At 40.0% G+C, this 24,427-nt stretch overlaps 1 protein-coding gene across 1 annotated transcript in view; it reads right to left on the minus strand.

The window, feature by feature from the left end:
• Positions 1-24,427, minus strand: part of myo10 (myosin X) — a 127,276-nt gene that overhangs the window by 48,626 nt on the left and 54,223 nt on the right. The window contains exon 4 of the mRNA XM_063462149.1: positions 9,619-9,806. Within this exon, the coding sequence (XP_063318219.1) occupies positions 9,619-9,806 (188 nt within the window). The remainder of the gene's footprint in view (positions 1-9,618; positions 9,807-24,427) is intronic.

Here is a 24,427-nt window from a genome sequence, read left to right on the forward strand (position 1 = left end):
TATTTGACATGTCTGAAGATGACTTTGTATGTGGGAAAGTGGAAAGATACCATCTCATTTACATCTAAAGACTGCAAAACATTATTCAGATATTTAACTTTCTATTACAAATATTATGAGTGATTATCAGCTTAGGGATAAAATCCCATTACACATGCATTTAATGCATATTTTGGATCTATAAATTTAAAGTATTTTAAATTGAAATTATTTAGAGCATAAACTTCATAGCAACCTCCAGCCTGAAGGCACTTCTGCACTGACTTCACTTTTTGGACCTTAATGCTTTCAATTTTACTTTTATTGTTGGCATTTAAAAAGTCTGTGTTGGTTAGGAAAAGTTTATGGTTTGGGTTACAGCGTTTTAGTTGATGAAATGTACAACCAGAAATAATGTTTAAACCTTATTTATGTGAAACTGCCTCAACAAAGTAGTGAGAGAACCTATTTGTGGGCCATCTTAAAAAGCAGAGCTCCGTGGCAATGACAGCCTTGTCATTGTCTCTTGGACAGTACTTTGGGAAACACTGCTTGCTTTTGCCGAGTTTTATAAATAAAGTTGAACTTGTAGCAGGAGAGGCCACATCCTTAAAGTCAGTGTGACATTCCTGATGGACACAGAACAGGACTGGAGATAACATAAACTCTCTGGGTGACTTGCAATAACTTCTGACATGAACAGGCAGCGCATGAGTGTCGATGTTATGACAGAAGAGACTGCAGTTAAAAAAGGTGGAAAATGAAGTTTTAGTGATTCAAACAGCAGATCTCAGCAGTGCGTCTCACCAACAGCGGGTCAAACTTTAAAGGCTTTCACATGTGACTCATTCGAATAACTTCTTCTACACAAATGGGCAAATCAGAAAAGGCCTGTTAAACGCAAGTCACCTAAAAGACTTCTGGCAGAGAGCCATTTCACCCAAACGAGAACACACACACACACACTTTGATATCTTAGTGAGGACATCTAATTGACATAATGCTTTCCTAGCTGGTTACCCTAACTGTTAGCCTCAACCTAACCATAACCTAATTGTAACCCTGACACATAAAACCACATTTTGAGTCTCAAACATGCCTTCAAACTCGTGAGGACCGGCATGTGTGTTCTCACAAGTGACTGTTGGTCCCCACAAGTATAGTAACAGTCCAATTTTAGGTCCCCACAAAGATGCCTAAACAGGTACACACACACACACACACACACACACACACACACACACACACACACACACACACACACACAGGGAGCTATACAGCACCCTGCTTTTGTACTAATCCCTGGCTCCCCCGGTGTTGTTGCCACCCAAGGCAAAAGCCCCCCCACAGGCAGGAAGGAGGGAGTCTGCAGCCAGGCGACTGATTGTGTTGGACGAACTGCCTCCACAGCTCTGGACCTCACTCAGACTCTTTGTACTGAGGCAAAGAGCCTCAGTTTCTGCTAGAGAGTGAAAGAGTTTCTAAGCAGGGAAGAGAAACCGAGATGAGGAGCGACACGCAAAGAGAGAAGAGAAAAAAAATCTGTCTACACAAGTAATTTAATCTGGGAAATGCACTGGCTCTTTTCACTGGGACAAAAAGGTGAAATGTTCTCATCGACCGATAGTAGCTGTTTTCATAAAAGAAGATTAAGATGAAATTACTTGTCGAGCTGGTGTGGAATGCACCTTGTACGGTTTGACGGGCACCTCTGCACGTCATGTCCTACACACTTACAGACTTCTGTGAATTCAACAGATTCTTGATTATATCTCACCCTGTATATGCCTATTAACCCTTTTACAGTAAATAACTAGATCACATTGCATCATGGGACGTTCAGATGGTCTCACACTCTATATTTATTATTTTATTGTTGTTTCTAATCTGCTGTGTAAGTTAGGGGTGTCCAGAGGATCTGGAACATTTGCATTCATTTAACCAATATGTTGACAGTAAAGTAAATATTAACTGACCTACTAGCATATTTTAGTAAATAACACTATGAATTCTTAAGACAATGCTGAATTAACTGCACTTAACATTTTTTGTCACTTTAAACATGTAAAAATTGAGAATTAAAATAAGAAATAATGTGCAGCCAGAAATATTAAAGCTTGAAAAAACACTTAGAGGGAAATATTTTGTTTTATTGTCTTTAGTGAGTCTCTGTTCTTCCTTAATACACAGATTTATAAACAGGTGAGGACCTCCTTCATCTTCATGACACAAAGCCTCCTGTTTTAGATTACAGCCAACATTGCACACTATAAAATGATAAGAAGTGTAGACGTGTGAGTGATAAAGGTATACAGGTTATTGTACATAAGTCTAATTACAGCAGTAAATTGCATTTTTCAAGAAAGAAATACTTGTTAGCAACTCAAAAAACACATGATTACCATTTGGAGTTGATAATCGGAAGGCCAATTAAAAACGAATGCATCATTCATTACATAAAATTGTGGGTAATTTATAAATGGCAGCATCCAATAACACTGATCACACTGGATCCTAACAACTCACGACATCCAAACAAAATCTCAGACCAAAAGTTGCTTAAGTTGATAAAAGAGGCTGCGGGTGATGTGTGACGGGGAAAAAGCTGTGAGAACACTGTATTAATAGAAAGTATATGAAGACAAAGCCATTTCCTGCACTACACAGTCTATGTATGAACACAAACTTTTGCATATTTACACTGTGCTGTTGTGCTGAGTGCTTTCTTGTGTGTGAACAGTTTGAGATTAGATGAGAGACGTGATGATAGGCTGACCAGACGTCTGCAGATGGTGCAGTGGGAGCGGGGCTTAACTCAGGAAGTTATCAGAGTGAAGTGGAGCCCAAGTGCAGCAAAGCCTGAGCTTAGACTGAAGTGTGACTCGTGCTAAAAATCTAACCCTGTATAAGGGAGTAGATCTTTTTCTTCCAGCCCAGCATCAGACTAATGTCAAAATACCCACAGCTGGAGTTTTCAATCTGAGCCCAGACATCTGTGCTGATCGAGTCTCTGCTGCTTACTTATCCAACAACAGACTGAGTTCAAGGTGTTTTTCTTTAGGCACTAAAGCCCCCTATAACAGCACCGCCTCTTACCCTACCAGTGTTTGCAACAGCCTTTACATTCATGTGACACCAACCTCCTCCACAGCATCCATTCGCAGGTCTTTCCTCCCCACTGCTGTCAGACTCCACAACAAAGACTTTAACTGATCAAACACACACATCCACAAATGTGCAATAACACTAATGTGCAATAATCTTTTCTGGCATCGTTGTATTTTTTACTCAGTTGTATATAGCATTTGTATTCTATTTTTATCTTACTGTATATTTTATTCTATTTTATTCTACTGTATATAGTATTTTATTTTATTCTATTCTGTACAGTTGTGTACTGTATTTATTCTTATTTTATTTTATTCTAACTTTTGCTTCATAACTTTTGCACTGTCCACTTCCTGCTGTGACAAAACAAATTTCCCACGTGTGGGACTAATAAAGGTTATCTTATCTTATCCAGGATCAGGTCACCAGTCCTGTCTGGATGTCCCCCACAGATGGTGAAGAATGATTAAAACCTTCCCCAGCTTTTAGAGCATCTTTAACAGGATCTCATGAGTATTTTAAGTTACCAGGGATGCGTCATTATTTAACGTGAAACTCATGAAAAGGCACTGATGCTTATTTCTACATGTAAACACTGATAAAACGCAAACACCATAAAATTTCACATTTATAAAACTGCTCGTCTCATGTTACACCTAAATCTGCACAGTTAGTTATGTTTCCTCTCCACCAGGCTCTCTTCCTTTGCTATGATCCATTCCTTCCTTTGGTCACAAATTATGTGCCAGACACTCAAAGCAGGCGAAACAGAGAAATCCTGCTAAATCCCAAGAGAAACCCTCTCAGGTATGTTTTCATAAGGCTTTGCTGCAGGGCTTTTGTGACCCCAGATGCCTGAGTAATTAACAAGGCTGGAGACTATTGGGTTTGACCCGGCACCCACCTATGGGTCAGGAGGTCAGAAACAAACTGCTGGGGGAGGGAACCTGTAGGCTGGGCAGAAAAACACCTCAACAGCTTTGCAATTTAAAAATTCGAGCCCAACAAGCCAAAGTTTTTTGCAAATGAAAGTTTGATTGTATTGAAATTTCAGGCATGAGTGTGCTGGCTTTTGTTTTGTTCTTAAATGACAAACTTGTTCTGACAGTCGATTATTACAGTGTTCAAACACCCTGGCTGTCTGCATAATATAACCATTTGTAAATGTTGAACCAATAACATGAGTATTAATGAGCTGCTCTAACAGCCTCCACTCTTCTGCCTTTAATCTTTCATTCACATGTTGGAACCTGCCTGCAAAGGCTTGGTCTCATCCATAGCATTAATGAGGTCCATCACTTCTACTGTGTGATAAGGTGTTTCACAGTCTGCATTCCAAGTTCATCCCAGTAGAGCCGGATAGGGTCAAGGTCAGTGTTTACTGAAGGTCAGTCAAGTCCTGTCCCGGCAGTAACCTCCATACATGCAACCCCAAAAACTGGGTCCTGTACAAGGATTGAATTTATAGAAATCACCTGTTCGTGTTCCATTTAGATTTAGATATAGACATATATATTTAGATTTAGGGCGTGGTTGCTTTTAATACAATTCTCTGACTAAGGCATGGCTTATTCTGCAACACTAAAGATGTAAGAATGCTACTGAGCCAACAATGAAAGTGGGTTCATAAGAAATGGAGAGAATTAGCTAATAAAATGTGAATTAGAGGTCTGCATCTCTGGTTTATTGCTTTATTATCCAAACTTAAACCTGCCATGGTGGCATCTTCTGTGCACAGCGAGTGTTTGGAGGTTTTCCAGGATTTTCTTTGCTGGCGGTTGGGAGGGCATTTTTGCTGAAATCTGCAGCACCAGCTCAAAGGGAGGCTTCCATTAAAACAATGTGGCTCGATGTAGGCAGGTACCCGCATAATTGAAAATGCAGAGTGGCATTTATGAGCATTAATGAGCAGATGGCCTTGTGTTAGAGCTGGCCTCTTCCTCCTCCTCCTTCTCCTCTTCCACTTATTTTACACCGGCTTCTGTTTCATTCGCCTCCCCCTGACTGGATCTGATTACCCACAATCCCTAAATCCAGTGAGAGAAGCTTCCTGCCTCGCCTGAAAGTGCCAGCTTGCGATTTATAGCTCTTCTTCCTCCCTCTCTCTCTCACACACACACACACACCGTGAAGCGATCCTTTCTGTGTATGGGTGGAGGTGCTGGCATGTTACATGTTTTATGAGGGTCTGCACCGAGACCGCTTTGGTGATTTTGGGGGACCTGCAGGAGAAATGTGTGTGGGTGTCAGAGATCATTGTGAACCATGCCACGTACTGAGGCAGCTGGGCAGGACTTCAACTCTGTGTTAAAATGATCCTCCACCCAAAGTCTAACTTCAGGATATCAAAAATACGACCTTTATGAGCCTGAAAACCTGCCTGTAAAAAGTCTGCAGTTGGCTCTGTCATGGAGGGCAACGACTGCGTCAGTGATCTGGTTTCAAGTATTGGTTGTCTCACTCTTTGCCACTGAAATGCATTTAAATTATCTTTTTAAATGCAAGTACAGTAAAGTCAGTAATTCAGTTCACATTTAATTTGACCCAGTTCAACACACTGAAGCCAATCGGACGTGGTTAGAAAGTTAGAAATAAACTGCTTTAGTGGGAGATCACATATGAGATACAGGCGAGTATTTAAACACTCAGGTCTTTCTTCACTGCCATGACTGCCACTCATTAATAACTGCAGTTATTGGATCCTGTGTTGACTAATTAAATGATATCGTTTGATATATGATGTTGAATGACTCAGTATTATTTTTGTTTGGTTACAGAGAGGGCATCATGTGTTTTCAGTGACCACCACAGAGCATGACTAAAACAGCCTCAGTTCTGATCCTCTGGCCCACACAGCCGGCAGCGGCCCTCAGGAAAAACACAAGGTGGTTAAAAAAAAAAAAGAAAAAAAAAAAGAAAGGGGGACGTTCTCTTCCCCTACCTGCAATTATTCACAGCCTCACACATCCATCACTCAGAGTGGGGGGAGCGCTACCACTTCATGAACTCAGATGTGAAAGTATAAAAGTAGACAAATTCTGAGGTATAGATGCATTGGCAGATGGGGTTTAGAGGTGGGGGCGGCACAGTGGTGAGGTGGTTAGCACTGTCGCCTCACAGTCCAGGGTTTGAAAGCAGTCTAGGGCTTTTCTGTGTTTTCATGTTCTCTCTGTGTTTACGTGGGTTCTGCAGATACTCCAAGAACATTTTTCTAGCTTTTGAATTTTGTTTTAATTCAAAGATCGTCTTGCATTCAGAGTCCTGTTTGATTTTTACAGTTTCACAGCGGAAAAATATATATCTATATGTGTTTTTCACAAAGCGCTGCCCAGTCTATAACCCTTAACCTAAGCGTTTTTTTCCTTTGCAAAGTTTAAAAGTCTACCTTCAGGGTAACAATTAGCAGCTAATTAGCAGCTCAGAGGCAGTAAAACACTCACAGAAAACAAACCCAGTGCTTAGAAGTGAAAGTCTTAAACTTCCCTGCCTGAGGGGTCCAAAAGAAAAAAAGAAAGAAACTCTGGTGGTACTGTAGTTTAAAACAAGTTATTTAAGAGTAATAGTAAATTCTGTATGTAAACTTAAGTATATTGGTAAGTATAACGTTAAGCATATAGTGGTCAGGCTGTCAGACGACAGTGTTTGAGGTCAAGCTCTTTCACTGTAATCACCCTCATTTCCTATTTCGCAACATTGTAACCAGCTGAATTCTTAAGACAATGGAGCGCATAAAAAGCTGCAACATCGAACCTCAAAATATTCAGAATACGAAACCAATCGGAGTTAGAAGAGGATAATCAAGCAGTGCAGAGTGTACCTTGGAAAGCTCAGTGTGTCATTTACTCTATTTTAACAGACAGAAAACCATCAGGTTGTGTTTTAGCTGAGACAACAGCTAAAGGTCACGGCTGTGGTCTGCGGTCTGTCCTCTCTGGCCTGGATGACTTCACGTGCTGCTGTTGCTGTCATGGAAAAAATTACACAACTGAACTGTAGGCTTTATTTTTCTTTCAACTTTTCACATTCTGTGGTGAATTTAAAAAGTTTCACAAGCTCTGTTCCCCTTTGTTAAAAATGTTCCACAGTTTTGTCCAATATACAAGAAACAACAAATGATTTTTCTTGAAAAGCGAAAGGTGATGAAGACAAACACAAAGCAGATCCACAGCAGCGATACGACTCGTTAACAAAGTGACAGCATTGTGTGGCTCAGGACTTTCTGTCATGCCACTACAACGTTTGTGTTTACGCCTCGCTCTGTGCACCATGGCGCATGTTCTTCCCACTAACCAATATCCTGCCAGACAAAAGAATTTCTGTATCCCAAATACATCATGAGACCAGAAGACGACAGACAGAACACGTGAGATGAGACTGCATGCTGTGCACAAACACAGGGAAGTATTCTCATTCATTTTGTAAGTTAGGATTAAAAATGGTCATCATTGGTTTTTAATAAAAAAAAAAAACTTGAATGCATGTACAGAAACAAGGTTACTGGGACAGATCAAATGATGTGTTTACATGTGCTGCAGCAAAGTAAGCCAAAATCTGTTTTTATATGGAGCAACCATCTTTTTCATGTCTCTTGGCAGTTATTAAGCTTAATTATAACCTTTATGTTACTGGGACATAGAAATTAAATTTATAGAATGACTGATAAACCAACTGCAGCATAATAACTAGTGTCTCCATGGTGGAGCTGAAGAGAGCGCCAGATGAAATGCTACCTCATGATCCAGGTGATGGGACACCAGCACCAGTGCAATGCAGACGCCGGCACTGAACCGGCTCTTCCTCCTCTTTTAAGAGCCAACCCACATTTTAAGAGATTCTTGTGTAGCATTACAAGCTAAATTTGGGGATGATTTTTATGGGAAGACATTCAGAGCGGACAGAATCTGCAGGCTGCATCTGCCAATATTTCAATTTCTTGTGAGATCTCCTCCCAGCACACCAACATTTCTAAGTTTGGGCGCAACAGTGGCAGCTTTTGGAAAAGAAAAAAGGCTGTGAAAATGAGTCATGGTGAAAATTTCCACTTGACATTTTGGTTGATAAATCATGTGAGTGATGTGGATCATAGAGATGTTTTGTGTGGTAGATGGTCAGGCCCTCAATGGTGATGACTATAGAGGTGCAACTTAAACCATCAGCAACACAGAGGGAATTAAACATAATCGTTAATTAATGTTTCATTAATGTTTAATGCAAACAACAAAATCCCAGCTACTTAACTTTCTGCTTTCCCCACAAACTTAAACCAGTTCAAGTTTAAAGGAAACATGTGTGCCTCGTTATCCCCAACGCCAATTAAGCGAACTAAACAAGGCTGTAAACTAATGCCGGCTAATCCTAAGAAAACTGCAGCACTTTTGCCTGAAGCAGCAGACTGAGACTCTCCAAACACGACACCTCTCCAGCACCATGTTTATTTTTTTTCTGCTTCAGATACTAGCTCTAAACAGTCTTCAGAAATATGGGGATTTCAGTTTCCAAACTCTCAACACATTTTAATATGCTCTGTCTTGTAGATGAAAACATGACACGCATTTCATAACGGAAGAAACAGAAATGTGAAACTAGAATTTTAAGCTCTCAACTCTTAACTACGACAGCTAATGAGCAAACTGTCACAGGAAAAGCTGATAGAGCCATTCTGGTTCAATAATCTCATATCAAAGCAATAATGTGTCCTACTCAAATAACCACGTGTCTAACACACAGTGTACCACCCTTTTTGTGCTCTTAATTTATTTGCTCGTCTTTACAACTACTTTGCTGCCAACAATACAATGTTCCTACAGGAAGTTGAATGCCCACGTATTCAGGATACCTTGATGACCACTAACAACAATTCCCATGCACTCAAACTCAGACACAACTCCTGTATCCGTCCTTCACTAAATTTGCAGCCAAATATTATCATATCTGAGATACAAAAATAGGTCCTTTTTAACTTAGTAGGAAGAGAACGTCTGTGTGTGTCCGATAGAACAATGGAACCACAGTCGTCGTGAAAGCTGTCCAACTGAAATCAAAGAGGAAGGATGTTGGGACGGAAAGGAGAAGACAGAGGATGGCGATAGAAAGAGTGTGTGTGTGTGTGTGTGTGTGTGTGTGTGTGTGTGTGTGTGTGTGTGTGTGTGTGTGTGTGTGTGTGTGTGTGAGTGTGTGTGAGAGAGAGAGAAATCCTCAGAGGTGCAGCCAAAGCGCTGAGGAGACTTGAAACCAGATGAAGGAGTTTGGTACACTGTGGGGGGTTATTCAAAGGACCAATAAGGATGCTTGATAAAACTTCAGGCAAAAATGGTGCTGATATTCTAAATGTGAACCATCAAGTCTGCAAAAGTTGTAAAACAATAACGAAATATTTAAAATATTCCAACTTTTCACACTCTGCCCTCTAGTAGCCACAAGACTTTACATGAGTTTGTTTCAACTCCTTGCTGTGTTTTTGTAAATCCATTAAAACTTCTGGAGATTCAAAAACAATCAATCAAAATACATTCACAAAAATAGATCACACACCTGATCAGGACACACTGGTTCTGCAGCCTCTTCCACAGCGAGCGGTAGCACTCATTGGCGATGGCAAAGATGTGCGGGGAGATTTCACCGAGGTGGTGCTGACTGTACATCTCCACAGCGGGTCGGTCATACAGGCCAGGGAGAGGCTGGTAAGGGTTGACTGCTGCCAGGATGGAACCGATGTACGTCTGTGGATCAAAGAAGACGAGGTAAATTATCAATAATTACGCAGACAGAAAGCAAATAAATCAAATTTCACCTGAATGGTTTAAGCAGAGGTGTGAACCAAAGAGAAACATGAAACAATACTATCATGATGCATTACACGATAACAAGATTCAATGATTCTGCGATACTTCATACTCCGAATTTACTTATTAAAATACAGACATTTTTAATGCGTCAGTTCAATTAATAAGCCCATATTGTCCTTCTCTTCACTGTTCCCCAACCGTTTCATCTTCTGTGTTGCTATTTAGCAAAGTTCTGCTCATTTTATCTTCATTTGACTAACAAGCGCCACCATGAGGAGCCATGAAGTAGTGAACCTGGGTAATTATATTCGATACCAGCTATTGGTGCTGTAGAGGAAGCTTTTTTTTCTCCCCTCACTGCCATTTCAAAGTATGAACATTTGCACAGCATCCATTCTTCTCTAATGATAACTCTCTTGACCTGCATGTCGTTACTCGCCATCTACTGAACAAAGATTGGAGCAAATCATCTCTGCTGCCCGTCACTGCTCAGGTGGAAGCACAGAGAGGCCAAAGGCTGCACTTTAATCCAATTTCTCAGACAGAAACACAGAGTCGTAAAACCCTTATTAAGTTCCCAGGAAGGTGGACAGCAGCAAACATCAAGCAGCCAAACATGTGACCTTAGTGATGAACACAGTCTCTTTTACAGCTTCCACTCAGGCTGTCAAAAAGCCCAGCAGCACGGCACTCAGCACATTTGACCTTTTGCTTTTATTTTCACTGCTGACAAGCAGACTCAAGATTTTCCAAATTAGTTTCAGATTTCAAAGTTCAAAGCAAAACAAACCAAGCTGCTGAAATAGAAGCTCGTGAAGCCAGAAGAAATCTTGGCTGAAGCTTCAGTGCTGTGGTGGTGACTGACGGATAACTAGGCAGGCTTTGGAAGAAAAAAAAAGGCAGCACATCAGCGTGCATCTGTGAGAAAACATCTGGATATTCCTATTGCTGGCCTCGGTTTGAAAAGTTGCAACGGTTACAGCAGAATTAACTGGATTCTCACAGTTACTCGGACTGGGCAGGAAAAGAGGTAATGCTGTCAGAAATGCTCATCGTCAACCGTGAAGGTCTGAGCATTTGCAAAGGTTAGAGAGGCATTAAGCCGATTTTTCACATCCACTTCAGCATAAAAATAGTAACACTGTCAAAACCTGTATATTCTAAAAGGTCTAGTAAACACAGAGAGAAGCTTTTCATCCCGCATACAAGAAAACTAAATCCTTAATTGGTCTTTCCACTAAAACAAAAATACTGGAACAATAAAGGTCATTCACTTTGGAAATGCTACCATTGTTGGTTTACCCCAAACAAGCTTCTTTTGTGAGAAAACCCCTAAGAAACATGTGCAAATACTTTTAAAATGCCTAAATTTACAACACAAGCACACACGTTTCCAGCCTGGTACTACTTATAGTCAACTTTGACTGAGAGGTGCTAACTGTGGGTGCTAGCTGCTTCACCTCAGCTAATAAGAGTCACTGAAATGGACTGCTTGATCTTGTCTGTGGTGTTGATGTTACCCGTTTTAGTGGAATTACCTGACAAGTAATCTAGCCTGTGGCTTGTAACTGAGCACTCCACGCTCTAATTCAGATATGACTGCTCGAGTTTCAAAAATCCCAGGCAGCAACAACCAAATTTGGTTAACTTATCGCTTCCAAACGGGACTTCACAAACAAGTGTGTGACATCACAGTCGCTGCGTCCATCTTTTATATACAGTGTATGATCCTGACACATGTTAACTCATCAGGACATGCCACTGTACAATTTCAGCAGCAGTCATCATAAAAATATTGGTTTCACAATCAGTCAGCGATCATCAATCAGTACATGCTCGCATTCTGATGCAAAATGTGGTTTTTAAACCAGGAAGAAAAAAAACAATCCAAACAATTTATGGCCACATAAATATCGAGCTAAACACAATCGCTACATATAATGTGGTGATCTTTTAAACCTCACCTCTCTTTATTTATTTCATTTTTATGTCTCTGAATTCCTGAAGGAAATTCCTTAAGTTAAGTTTGCTAAGTGCTCTATGAAATATACCAGCTTTACCCTCACTGTCTCTGTCTGCTGCTTGATGCTGCGAGGTTGTGGAAACCAAAAGGGATTTCTAGAGCATTTTTTTTAAATTTAAGACTTCTCAAATATGGCTTTAAACATCTATTAACAATAGTGAAGCTGATCCTTAACACCAGGTTAATCTGTGAATCAGTGTTTTAATGAACCGACTGCTTATCTGGCCTACAAATGTCGAATCGGCTCATCTGAGAAAGTAAAAGTTTGGTCAACAATAAAAATAACACATTTTCTAACAGGCACAAGGTTTGCAGGTAAATTACCTGCTGTGACTCAACAACCACTTTTGCCGAGAAAAGAGCACAGAAACAACCACACAGACAATCTGCAGTGAGGTGAAAGCAGTAGTTAGCAGCTCCCTCGCTGCTCATATTTCTTTGTGGCAAGTTTCACAGGGGAAATCCCCACTCATTTTCTACTTAAAAGGTACAGTAATAATAAACCTCACACTTTTCCCTCTAATCTCTGCAAATACGGACAAAGATAACATTTTTGATCACACTATCAAAATTAACGACAACATTTCTGCCGGCGCAGCTTGGATGTAAAGTGAAAATCTCATTACAGCAGTGCACAGCGTTCCCATAACACACACATTAGCTTCTGAGAGTCTGTTGCCTGGAGGAGGAAAAGAAATGCATTTAGGAGAAAGAGAGTGGGACATTTTGATCCACAGAGCATCTATGTCCTCTGCAGTTACACGGCTCGACTGTCTTCTATCCTGTTAATCTCGCCTGGTTCCCACTGACAGACAACAGCATGTGAAAACAAACAGGACCGTCGGTTTTCTGTCAGTCACGGTCTTCATACCAGTCTGACATTTGCTCTGTTCCTTCAGCTTGATTTATTAAAGCCTGTTTTCTTGCTGTATTTATTTTTTTATTTCCTTTAATACAGTTAGTCAAACTCTTTATCAGATTAGAGAAGAGCACCAAGAAGACATAGAAGCACATACATATTACAAACATAAGGCCCTTTTTCCTCAATAAAGGGGTCGATCAGGGAAAAAAAGCCTCAAAACACTATTGGCTCTGGACAAGCAGAAAAAAATGTCTGTTTATAACCAGCCTGAGGTGAAACCGTGCTCAGAGCTCAGAAGTGGAGTGGAACTCAAATTACAACCATAATAGCCATAATTAGGTTAATAGGCATAGCGATGTATAGAGCGTGGAAAGAATACCAACAATAACATCACACTGGAAATACAGTTTCTGATGAGCAGTCTGCTGCAGTCGGACACTAAAGACTCTGAGCATCCAAGCTGAAAGGAAATATTTACAGAGGGTTTCTCAGGAATGAAGAAAACAGCTTCTCTCTTCCAGTTTTTTAATTTTCCAAAGACCAAGTCATGACCAACCTCAACCAACAGTTGATAACAAATATGAGAAAACACCAAACCATTGGTTAGAGCTAAAAGATGTAGTTCAGTCATTAAGTGTTTTAAAAAGCATCAGCTAACATGCTTGTACCACAGTAAGTGAGCTGATGGTGGTAGGAGCAGTGCTGTAGATACAGTGGCATTAGGTTACGATCATACAGACTTCAGGAGTCTGTGAAACTCTTCAGCTTTTTCATTCATTTGAATGGGATCACCACTCCCAACAGATCTGAGAAAAGAGTTAAACCTGTGGGAGTGTCTTCTGGCACCAGGTTAGACAACCATGTACCAATAGTTTAAAAAAAAATCTGTTAAAATTCTGATTGTCCATATAGTGTACAGTGTTTGGTGTCTGGTAACGTCCTTACGTGAAGCTTTACAGGTATCTGAAAGAACACACCTGCAGTGCCAACAGCAGAATTAGCAGATGTATTTGATAGCGTGTTTAAATCCATCCATCCACCAGCTCATTCATCCACTTTTAACCACCTACCTCAATTCTGTGTCATGTTCATACATGTAGCATTTGACATGTATAAACATGACTAATCGAAGGGAATTTTTATATTCATGTCTCCTAAACAGATCAGATTCGTACTCCTTGAAAAAACACATCAACTGAAATTAATACCTAACACTCCCTGAAGCTCTCGTCACACATGCATTGCAGCACTGAACTGTTTTAGACATTACCAGACTGACGTGTATGTGAGAAAGACCATTTGATCTCTAATTCTACTCCTAACTCTACAAAGCCCCTATAATGTCTGATTACACCCATGCAACACAAGCAAAGGCAATGGGCTTGTCGATTCACAGCAAGAAATTAAGCTGACCATGTGGAAAAAAGTACAAATATGATTCTGCCAAGTTCCTTCCTGTTAAAAGGGAGTTTTTCCTTCCTGCTGTTGCCTAAGCAATCATCTGTTTGTTGGGGGTCTCTTTCAAACACTATCGGGCTTTTTTCCTTACAGTACAAATTATCTCAAAAGAACTTTTGTTGTGATTTGATGCTACATGAATAACCTTGAACTAAAAAAGACAACAGAGGCTAGATGTTCTTAAACACTGCTTCACAATAACTGATAACACAAGAACAAGGTGATGAGGAGGGTCTGCTTGGAGTCCACACTCACTGTACTCCTCCTCTTCCTATACAAACATCTTTATCACCTGCACTGCTCATTAAGCTCCTCCTATTAATCTTTCTATTCAAAGATCCTACTGACTCACTGACCTACATTTGGCCCGGATGCAAAAACATTTGAATGGCCGTTGAGATGACATTTACATGACAAATGCCGGGTCTGGGCTATCCTGCCTGTGCAAATCAGCACAGTACAGGGATGGTATGTCATAATAATATAGAGTGGATCATAAAGGTCTGAGTGTTATTACAATGTGGCAGCGCTCTGCTCAGGTGAAGGAATCAGTTTCTACACATAAAAGCAGAGAAGTCTCTCTTCCGCCTGCAGTGTAAACAGTTTACGGTTAATCTAATCTCTGGCTCTGAGGCTCACATGCATCGATCAGACCATCCTGTAAACCTCTTTGCAGATGCTTATGTAGTGTCATTTATTGTTTGGGATTTTTATATTCACAGTATGTGGAGAAAGTAGAGGGAGAGACACTCTGTGATTCGAACTTTTGCACCTTCTGACAGCTGGAACAGTCCAACACATCGTAAGTCTTACTTGTATACAATACACTTTACAGTAAGGTGAACATGGCACCAGCTACAATGAGCTCAATATTTCCGTGTATCTTTTGTCAGTTTTGCCCTGCTGTCCACTCTGACACGGTTTAAAGGTGCACGGGGAAAATATTTTTTATATTTGTCAGCAGTTTTTATGATGATCTTAGTGTCTGTATTTGCCCCAGAAAGGAAAATGAATAATCCTCTTATCTGTCCCATAACCTTTGTCCATAATATGTATCAGTATTTACACACCTTCATAGGAAATTGTCACGTTTTAGAGAATTTATTAAGATCTTTTGATCCTAAGAAAGACATCCGTTACGTTACCTTCAAGTCAAATAACATGTTACAAAAAATATCATTTGTGGCTATAGATGCAAGTAAAAATTGCCAAACTTAAGAAAAAACTCCAGGACGTGCCTTAAACTTGCATCCTTTCTAAGCTCCTCGCAACTTACAGGAGTCACGAGGAGTGATTCTTTATAAGTACAAAAAGCAGCAGAAAGCAGGAAGCACAGATGCTGTAACAGTCCAGTAGACATTTACCTGAATATTTTCACGTCTCAATCTCTTGTTACAAGTCTTATTAAGCACAGCCTGATTTTTTTTCCAAATTACGGTCACCATCTAGGGCAATAGAGCACCGTATACCTCAGGGTAGTGCTGTCTTGTGATTCACATGGTGTGACCTTTAGCATATATGGCTACAGGTCCCTCACTTGTAGTGTCTAGTTTCTAAAAGCCATGATAATAAAACCCCAGGCTTTAAAAACATGACTTTTCAAACTAAAACTTTATGATGGCCTTTTCTGCATTTCTGTTTGGTTCAGAAACCTTAATCTGTCGAGTAAAATGACATCTGATAGTCTGTAAAACCGACCAGTGGACAAAAAAAAAACCAAAAAGCAAAAAACCTTCAACCCCTTTCTTTAAAAAAAACAAAAAACAAAAAACCTTCAACCCCTTTCTTTAAAAAAAACAAAAAAAAAAAAAACATGACAAGGAAAGTAATATTTAAGCACGAGTCTAAAGGGCAAAGTTCACATAAAACAGTTAGTGCTGCCTCAAGTTAGAGAAAAAATAAATAATAAAACAGCCTTAGGAAAAAATTTGTGCCTGTCCTTAACTCGATGAATTACAAACATTTGGACCCAATTACATCCCCCTGTTGGTCCGTCGTGGTAACAGTCTCCCTGGCAGCACCCCAGCTGTGACTCTCATCAGAAGCCCGCCCTGCTGGCTGATGTGATTAACTGCGGCCCCTCATCCTGCATGTGTGGTGTCGAATACTTGCAGTCATTCCACTGAGGTGACCCGAGTAATGCGATAGCCACTTTTTACAGTGTTTGTTTGAAGTGCTTAACCTGTGGGACTCATAGCAGTGGAAGCACAGTTTTTTAACACCGTGATGGCTGCCCCAAAAAGTTGATTCTGTTCAGTCTGAAGAAGTCACCTGGATGAGTGACGAAACATTTCTCCGACTGAAAACGCGACGTCCACATGAACACAATCAACTTTTTGGGATTTCCTTACCTGGATGGTCGAGCATGCATCATTTGTAAATGAAACATTTGTATTTGGGCAGCACTCATTATTAAATCTCCAACAATCTATGTTTTATGTTAATACTGGGTAAAAAGAAAAGTATAATGTAGTATTTAAGCATGTTCTGGCTCTTTCTCTGGTCAGGTTCATTTTCATTTCTGTCATCAGCCTCATTGGAGCAGCAGGAAAAAGTTTCCAGTTAAGCCTACAGTTCAAAAACTGCTCTGTACTCAACAACATGCAGTCAAAGTGAAACATTTTCAATAAAGAAAGCCAAACGTTTTAATGAGTTGGCAGAGACCCAATAAAAGCTAAGAGCACAGTGAATATTGAAACAAGATAAATGTCATCTGCGTCTGCTTATTCCACTGCCCACACATGGCAGCAGAAATGAGCTTTAAAGTGACACCCAAGAAAAATAAGATGAAAGCTCCACAGGTATGTAAAGAAACGAGATCCATGTTTGTAAAAACTGTGCTCTGTCCAGATATTCATACATTTATTGCATGTCAGGAATTCCTCTTCTGTTGCTCTTTTGGAGGTTTCTTCCATTTCTTGTACTGTGTGTGTGTGTGTGTGTGTGTGTGTGTGTGTGTGTGTGTGTGTGTGTGTGTGTGTGTGTGTGTGTGTGTGTGTGTGTGTGTGTGTGTGCGCGCGCGCGCGCACAAGAAAAGCCCAGGGGAAAATCGGCTTTTTGGAATATTGGCCTATATAAATAAAACTGACTTGACTTCTCTCAAATGTATTGCATTACAGTGGATTCCAATGAAAAATTTTTCAGTTACACAAACAATAATACATCTTAATCTGCTCTTTATTCAGCGTGTTCCAGAGAAATAATGGCTTCTTTAAAAAATATGATTAAATCAGCTGCTTCTGTTCTGAAACACTGCTTTCCCCAAATCCCAAAGAAAGTAGCAGCAGCAGCCCCAGTAAAAAACTTTATAAGATTAACATTTTGTTTTCTCTACTCTTTTTGCAGACTCAGTGTAGAGATGATAAGCTAACACTAGCAAGCTACATTAGCTGAATGGGTCTCTGCACAGATCACATACCTGCTAATCAGTGCTAATTAATGGATTAACGAACCAGACTGCTTGGATGGGTTTTACCTTAAAGCAGGTGACATTAATTTGTAAAATAATGTAATTAAAAAGGCTACAAAAGGCACAGACATGTTTGAGAAGTCCAGTTCTATGACTAGCAGACAGTTCACAGCTATAGCTGCATAGCTCAGCAGCACTGCTCCTAATTTTTCTCTCACAGATAAGGTTCGGATTACTTTTACATAAACATTTTGCATATTGATCGCAATGTTGGTTGATTTTTTACCACGAATCTTCGTACATCATCCAGTTTGTATTTGAATTGTAGATGAACATATTGTTCTTTTTCAAAGAGTATAACTATAAACGTTCTACAACCAACAAATCTGTGCAGAGTCCCCGATAATCAAAATAGGATTACGGATAAAAGTATCACGTTACATTTTGACATCGTGTTCCTTCTATTCAAGAACTAAAAACAGCTGACAAATGCAGATATCTTCTCAAACTGACCTCTGCTTAATCTTTTCCCCTCTGACAGATAGCAGTAATAGACGCTGGAGCGCCTTTATGTTTATAGAAAGGCGTCAGTGGCTGATGATGGTGTAACTGTAGAGCAGAGAAAGGCATGCAGGGCGTCAGAACCTTCCAAAAAAAAAAAGAAAAAAAAAAAAAAAAAAAGATCCCTCTGAGACAGAGCCAGATAAATTCACAGAGAAGGAAATGAAGTCCAGATGGGGAAAAAAACCCTGCAGGATCAGAAGAAAAAGCATCAGCAAACCTGCCTTACTGACGGCAGGAAATGTACGAGAGAGGGGAGCGAGGAGGGAATATTCTGCAGAATTACTGTGTCACAAGACACAAATTCCTTTGCATTTGTTATACTTGGCATTTAAAGGCATCTTGATCCGCTGTTTAGGTTTAATGTTGCTGCTGATGGACATGCGTGAAAGAAAGGAGATGCCTAAACGATGCGGTTTTTCCAAGTTCCTGGGAACACAAAACTGTCAACACCTTGTGAAACGTGCAGGTTTTGCTTCAGCTATAATGCTGAATAAAAAGTTTTCTTACAAATGAAAAAAAAAATATCACTGTAGAAACGTGATATTATACATCACATACTGTAGTGGTGTTTTGTGTTTAGTACATCCATAACCTTAACCTCACTTTAAGGAGCTTGAAAGTTCATTGCTGTGCTGACATGGATCTAATAAACCAACAGGAAGTTGGATGCATGTCTGCTGTATAATGATAATCAGAGCCAACACGGCTGTCATTACTCCGTTATTTGTCTCCATGCTACGTCCTCTTTGGCACGGTCATGGTAACAGCTGGAGGATACATCATACAAAAAAAGCTTCTGCTACCACAACTCAACTGGATTTTGGAATCCCAAGCATTTTACTTCCATCTATACGCTCTGAGTCTGTTTTGTCTTCATGTTAACCAGCACATCATTTCATGCTGCATTCCTATTTGAATAGCAAGTTGCACTGTGAGACGCTTATCCTTAATTTCAGTTGCAGAGTTATTGCCTCTTCACATTCCCTCCTTCATGTTAGTCAACTTTTATGTGGCCTGCGCGGCATTTTTGGAAGGAAAACAGTTTGAAGTGTCAAGCATGCATTTTTTCATTTGTGGTTGGGGTTGTTGCTAATGAAACTGAACATGTGTATAATGGCAAAGAACAACTTCTGCATGTCTCTAAAGCACAAACGCCATTAGATGCATTGAGAACAACAGTTGTTTTAATTTTCTAGTTGAAAAAATAAGAAACCTCAACTTTCCTCTTTTTTTGCCTTTTTACGGCTTTATTTGAAAGGGTACAGTGAGCTTAACCGGTGCCAGAAACCTTAACTTTAACCAGTAAAAGTTACCTTATTGGTTTGCTTCTGAAACTGTGTGTTTTTGGTGTACAGTCCCCATTTAGCATCATCTTTGTAGCTGTATGAATTATAAAAGATTTATTGTTACTAATAACAAGTTTCAAATGAGTTTCAGATAAGCTAAGCTAAATCCAGCCCACATTAACCGACATCTGCTGATTCAGCAGATTCTTCACATTCAATTAGCAAATATTATAAAAAAAAAAAAAAGTTCACTCCTTAAGTCGCTTTAGTTTGCTGCACAGCTGCAAGCTGCTTTGTAGTCCACCTTGTGGCCTGGTTGTTTTTGTACGGAGGTCCTGTGATTGCTCAAAGACACAAAGTCACACCACCAAGTTCTAACTCGACATATAAGTGTTTATCAGTCTCATTAATGTTCATGAATCAATCGTGTCAGTGCACTGCTGTTTAAACTTTCTAACTAGAAATTAAACACTTTACCTAATTTAGCATAAATGGGCTATGTAAGTTTAAATCACACCGCAGGAGTAGTGGTTAGACTCGAGATTGTTTGTCCAAAACCACATCTTAATGAAGCTAAAACGATAAGTCATAGATATGAACCTAAAAGAAAGATCTAATCAACCAAGCCAGGAGTAATCTGTATACCAGATTCCAGACAAATCTGTTTCTTGCTCTTCAAGATAACTCAACAAATAACAGATGGGTGGACGAACTTTAGCCACAAAGTAACTAGCAAACCAAAAAAATGACAAAAATGGAGCAAAAAAACCACATTCACTAATGTTGTTGTCTTTGCTAACATTTAAAAAAATAATAAATAAACCAAAATCAGGATTTAAAGGAAGTGAGATCAGCACATGTTATTCATAGACATGTATGCATGTATAATGCTGGAAGTTTCCTCACATCTGACAGTAATCACAACTCTTCAGCTTTGGCTGAAATCTCTAAAAATGTAAAAAGGACTAAACTGGGTTTGTATTTCAGAGTCTCCGAAGGAATTTGTGTGTGTAGCTTAATCCCAAACCTACCAGATATGTACAGAGGGAAAACGAGTGAAACATAATCCAACCCAGCTAAACTATTGATCTGAAAGTAAAATTCCACATAAACAGTCATTTTAGATTCCTCCCTTCTCTGAGCTTGCATCATCCGGATTTTTTCAGATATTAAGACATGACCCCAAAGTGGGATTTCAAAACACCAAACCAGCCTTTCTACTGCTGTAAAGCCACATTCCACCCATAGCTTCTTTGTTTGCAAGTACTTCAGATAATCAAATGAAACAATTAGAAGTTGTCCTGTTCTAAGTTTGTCCATGTGTAATCTGGTTTTGAGCAGTCGATCTCATTGTCAGTACAGACTTTCTACACATTCTGGACCTCTTCTTCCCCTGTTTATCCTCACAGTTATGAGTCAAGAGCTTGTGAAAGTGGAGCAGCAGCTGCCTGTTGCAGTCTGTCAGTGGGCCGGCAGCAGACATGCAGACTTGTTAAAATAACCAGAGCGAGCGATGAGACGGATTTTGCTCTGTGCTGAATCTGCCTGAGCCGGCAGAGACTGTGATCAAACCTATTACGAGGAAGAAGAGTGATTTAGTAGCTGTTTCTCAGGTATCCTCTCTGAACTATGAAGAAGCATTTTTGTGTCGCTCTACCTGATAATCCATCTGCTGTCATCTCGATTCTGATTGATTACAACGGCCACTTACTCCCACCCCTGTGGTTACAGTTAATTGTTCTGTAGGCGGGGTTGGGGTTACGGTTAGGGCAGAAAACACTGGTTCTATTATAACCCAAGATGTTAAAGAAAAAAAACATGCTGTACCTTAGCCTCAGTGTCACCACTAAGACATCTGAGCTGAATGTTGCTTGAAACTCAGTTGTCTCTTTTATTAGATCCATTATATTTAGTTCTCTTAACTCTTCACATGCACTGCAAGGACTGTTTTTGTCTGCATGTCAAACTAAACTGTTTTTCAAAACCAAAAGAAGGGACTCTAACAGCCAAACATATTTTAGATTTCTCAGATTCTCATATGATCAAGGATTCCTCGGGTCTGCAGGAACGTTCTTCAATGCCCTTTCTGCAGATCGTCCCCTCCAGAACAGACAGCGTCTCCAACCCTCTAACCAATTTTGGTAATGTGTGCATCTTACATTGAGCATCAGTGCAGACCCACAGTTCATCCACAGACTGAAATGAACCCTTTTAGCTCTTCTCCCTTTAAAGTCTCCCTCTCGTCAAGCTTTCTTCTGATTGGTTGCCCCTCACAAACTTAGGATTTTAAACACCAAGTGGATTGGTTTGAGATGATATAGCCCAACTTTGGGAAACCAGGATTTTAGAGCAGTCTGAAGTCTAAATTTTTGTACATACACTAAACCAAACTTTTGGCCCTGTTCAGGATAAGCACCATAACATCATAGTGTCTTTAAGATAGAAAATGAAGAAAAGCAGACTACAGCCACTTTAACTTTGGGCCGTTTGCTCAGGTTAAAGTGCTCTGATTCTTATTTAAAGAAGATTTCTGGGGGAGGATAGTCTCATCTCCTTATACCTATTTCTATTTTTGTTTTATAAAAAAAAACATTTTGTTGTATAATTGAAAAAGTAGCTGCTGATCCAACGAGCCCTGGAGCCTGTGGCCAGAAGATGAAGAGCTGTGTATGAAAGTATTATGTAAGCTTTCATGTAAGAAGGTCCAAACTTTCATCTTTATATCCTTTATGACCATGTGATCAGGCACTAAGAGCACATATACCAGCAATTGTTCAAATGCTTTCAGTACCTGGTCTGTTATTTTCGGGCAAACTTCTCATTCCAATCAATCAACAATCAGAGTTTTCTGTGTGTAAACAGAAAAAAAAAATTGTATGGGGATCTGCTGCCATCACATGACATCGTCCTATTTATGTTTATAGCACACGGGACACGAAAATATTCCTGGTTGGAATAAAGAGTTCCTGATTGGATGAACCCCCCTGCAGATTGTGTGTGTGTGTGTGTGTATAGAGAGAAATGAGCGGGAGGTCACAGAAAATTATTGATGGGATGGGGGGACAGAGAAAAAAAGAACAGCATGTGATAGAAAAATGAATGTCAGTGTGTTTGAAAGAAGGACCATGGGGTACAGACCGAGTCAGAGATTTTTGCGTTAAAGAATGTATGCGTGTGCATGTGCGTGCGTGCGTGCGCGTGTGTGTGTGTGTGTGTGTGTGTGTGTGTCTGCGCACGCTTGCAGTGGAATCTGCAGAGGAGACGAGTGAGGCCACCAGTCGACAGCACAGCTGGTTACAATCACAGCAACTAAACACTGTATACACACACACACACACACACACACACACACACACACACACACACACACAGGTCTGGTAGCCTCTGGGACGAATTCCCTGTTAGACTATGTAATGGTGCTGCTAGCAGCTCTGATGCAGTTTAGCTGAAACAAAAATATTTTTCTGTCAAAGCAACCAGAAAGAGCTCAAAATAATCACTTCTGGATTTTTACACCATCAAAATTCAGCATGTGGCCCCAAAAAGTATAAACTATAATTGAGATTTTGCTTGCTTTGTTTTGAGTGTGCACTTCTTAAAAGGTAAATATAAAGAAACATATTGATAGATAGAAAAATCTACCTCTACCCCATCATCGTCATCACCATACAACTTTCTTTGAGGCCAGAGATTTATTCATTGTGGCCATTTAATTATGTGATTGCAGCAGGTTTGTACTCATGAAAAATCTATCAAAACCACAAATTCCCCCGCTGTATTGTGTTCTTTCCATGTTCTCTGTGTCCACATCCAAGCTTGGCTTTTTAATGGATGTTTGACAAGGACTTGTGTGATTTGTCCAGCTGGAATGCTTTCAGATTTATTGTGCTGTTTGGATTAACAACAAAACAGAGTTTTGTAATGTTTTTAAAGCTTCACCACCAAAGTTTAAGTTTTATCCAAAGCCCTTTACAGCTAGTAGAACAACCCTTGAAATCTGCTTCATTATCCTGTAAATGTAATTCAAAATATGGAGCTTAAAAAGATATTTTGGCTACAGGGCCGCTGAGAAAATCCACCAAGGCTCTTTATTCATATGCTGAATTTATGCATCACCTTGTTCTGCTCGTGTTTTTCACTGCATGTACTTTTCCTGGAATATAAACTCTACATATGGCTCCTTTGCAATGAATAAATTTTATTATAACAACTGTCCCTGAAGAAAAAAAAGAGAGAGAAGAAGAAGCCCGAGGAAAGCAAAGGAGAAGAGGATGAGTAGTGGTGGTAGTAACAGACCCCTCTAAATCACTCTGAACCCTTTAAACTGGGGTTTGACCAGTTTCATATTTGATCCTTGATGCAGCAGAAACTGTTGTTGGCTCTCTGACTTCAGTATTGTGTTTATAGCTCTTCCCTTTGGTTAACCATGACCCTCTCCATTAAAACATTCCCTCTAATTTTCCCCTCTTTCCAGCTTCTGGCCCAAAGAAAAAAAATGTCAGGCCAGAGATTGGGTGGCTGTGATGAATTGATTGGATAATTTCGACCATACGGGAGCATTCAGATGTGATTAAAGTAACAAGATGGCATTTGTCAAAGGTTAGCGCGACTGTTGCGTACAGAGAGCACAATGCCGCCTTTGTTGACAGCTTGTTTCGCTGGAGAAAGTGCTGGCTCAGGTTTGTTCTTTAAACCATAAGCACAAAATGAGACAGTAATGGTTGAGAGCCCTTTGTCCCACATATTCCTTTGTGTTTCACCGGAGCAGAAGGGTTTGAAAGGTTTCTTTACTTTAACTAGGATGGGCAGCAACAGAGCTGCTTGTTTGCTACCTCACTGTGCAATTCAGGACAATGCATACACCTAAAACGTTGTAAGGACAATAACACAATGCAGATATCATGTGTTCAAGGAGGAGTAATCAACATTATGGTAACATCCTGTCATCAACAC

The sequence above is a fragment of the Pelmatolapia mariae genome, linkage group LG18 (genome assembly GCF_036321145.2).
Source record: "Pelmatolapia mariae isolate MD_Pm_ZW linkage group LG18, Pm_UMD_F_2, whole genome shotgun sequence".
In the NCBI taxonomy this organism is placed as follows: domain Eukaryota; kingdom Metazoa; phylum Chordata; class Actinopteri; order Cichliformes; family Cichlidae; genus Pelmatolapia; species Pelmatolapia mariae.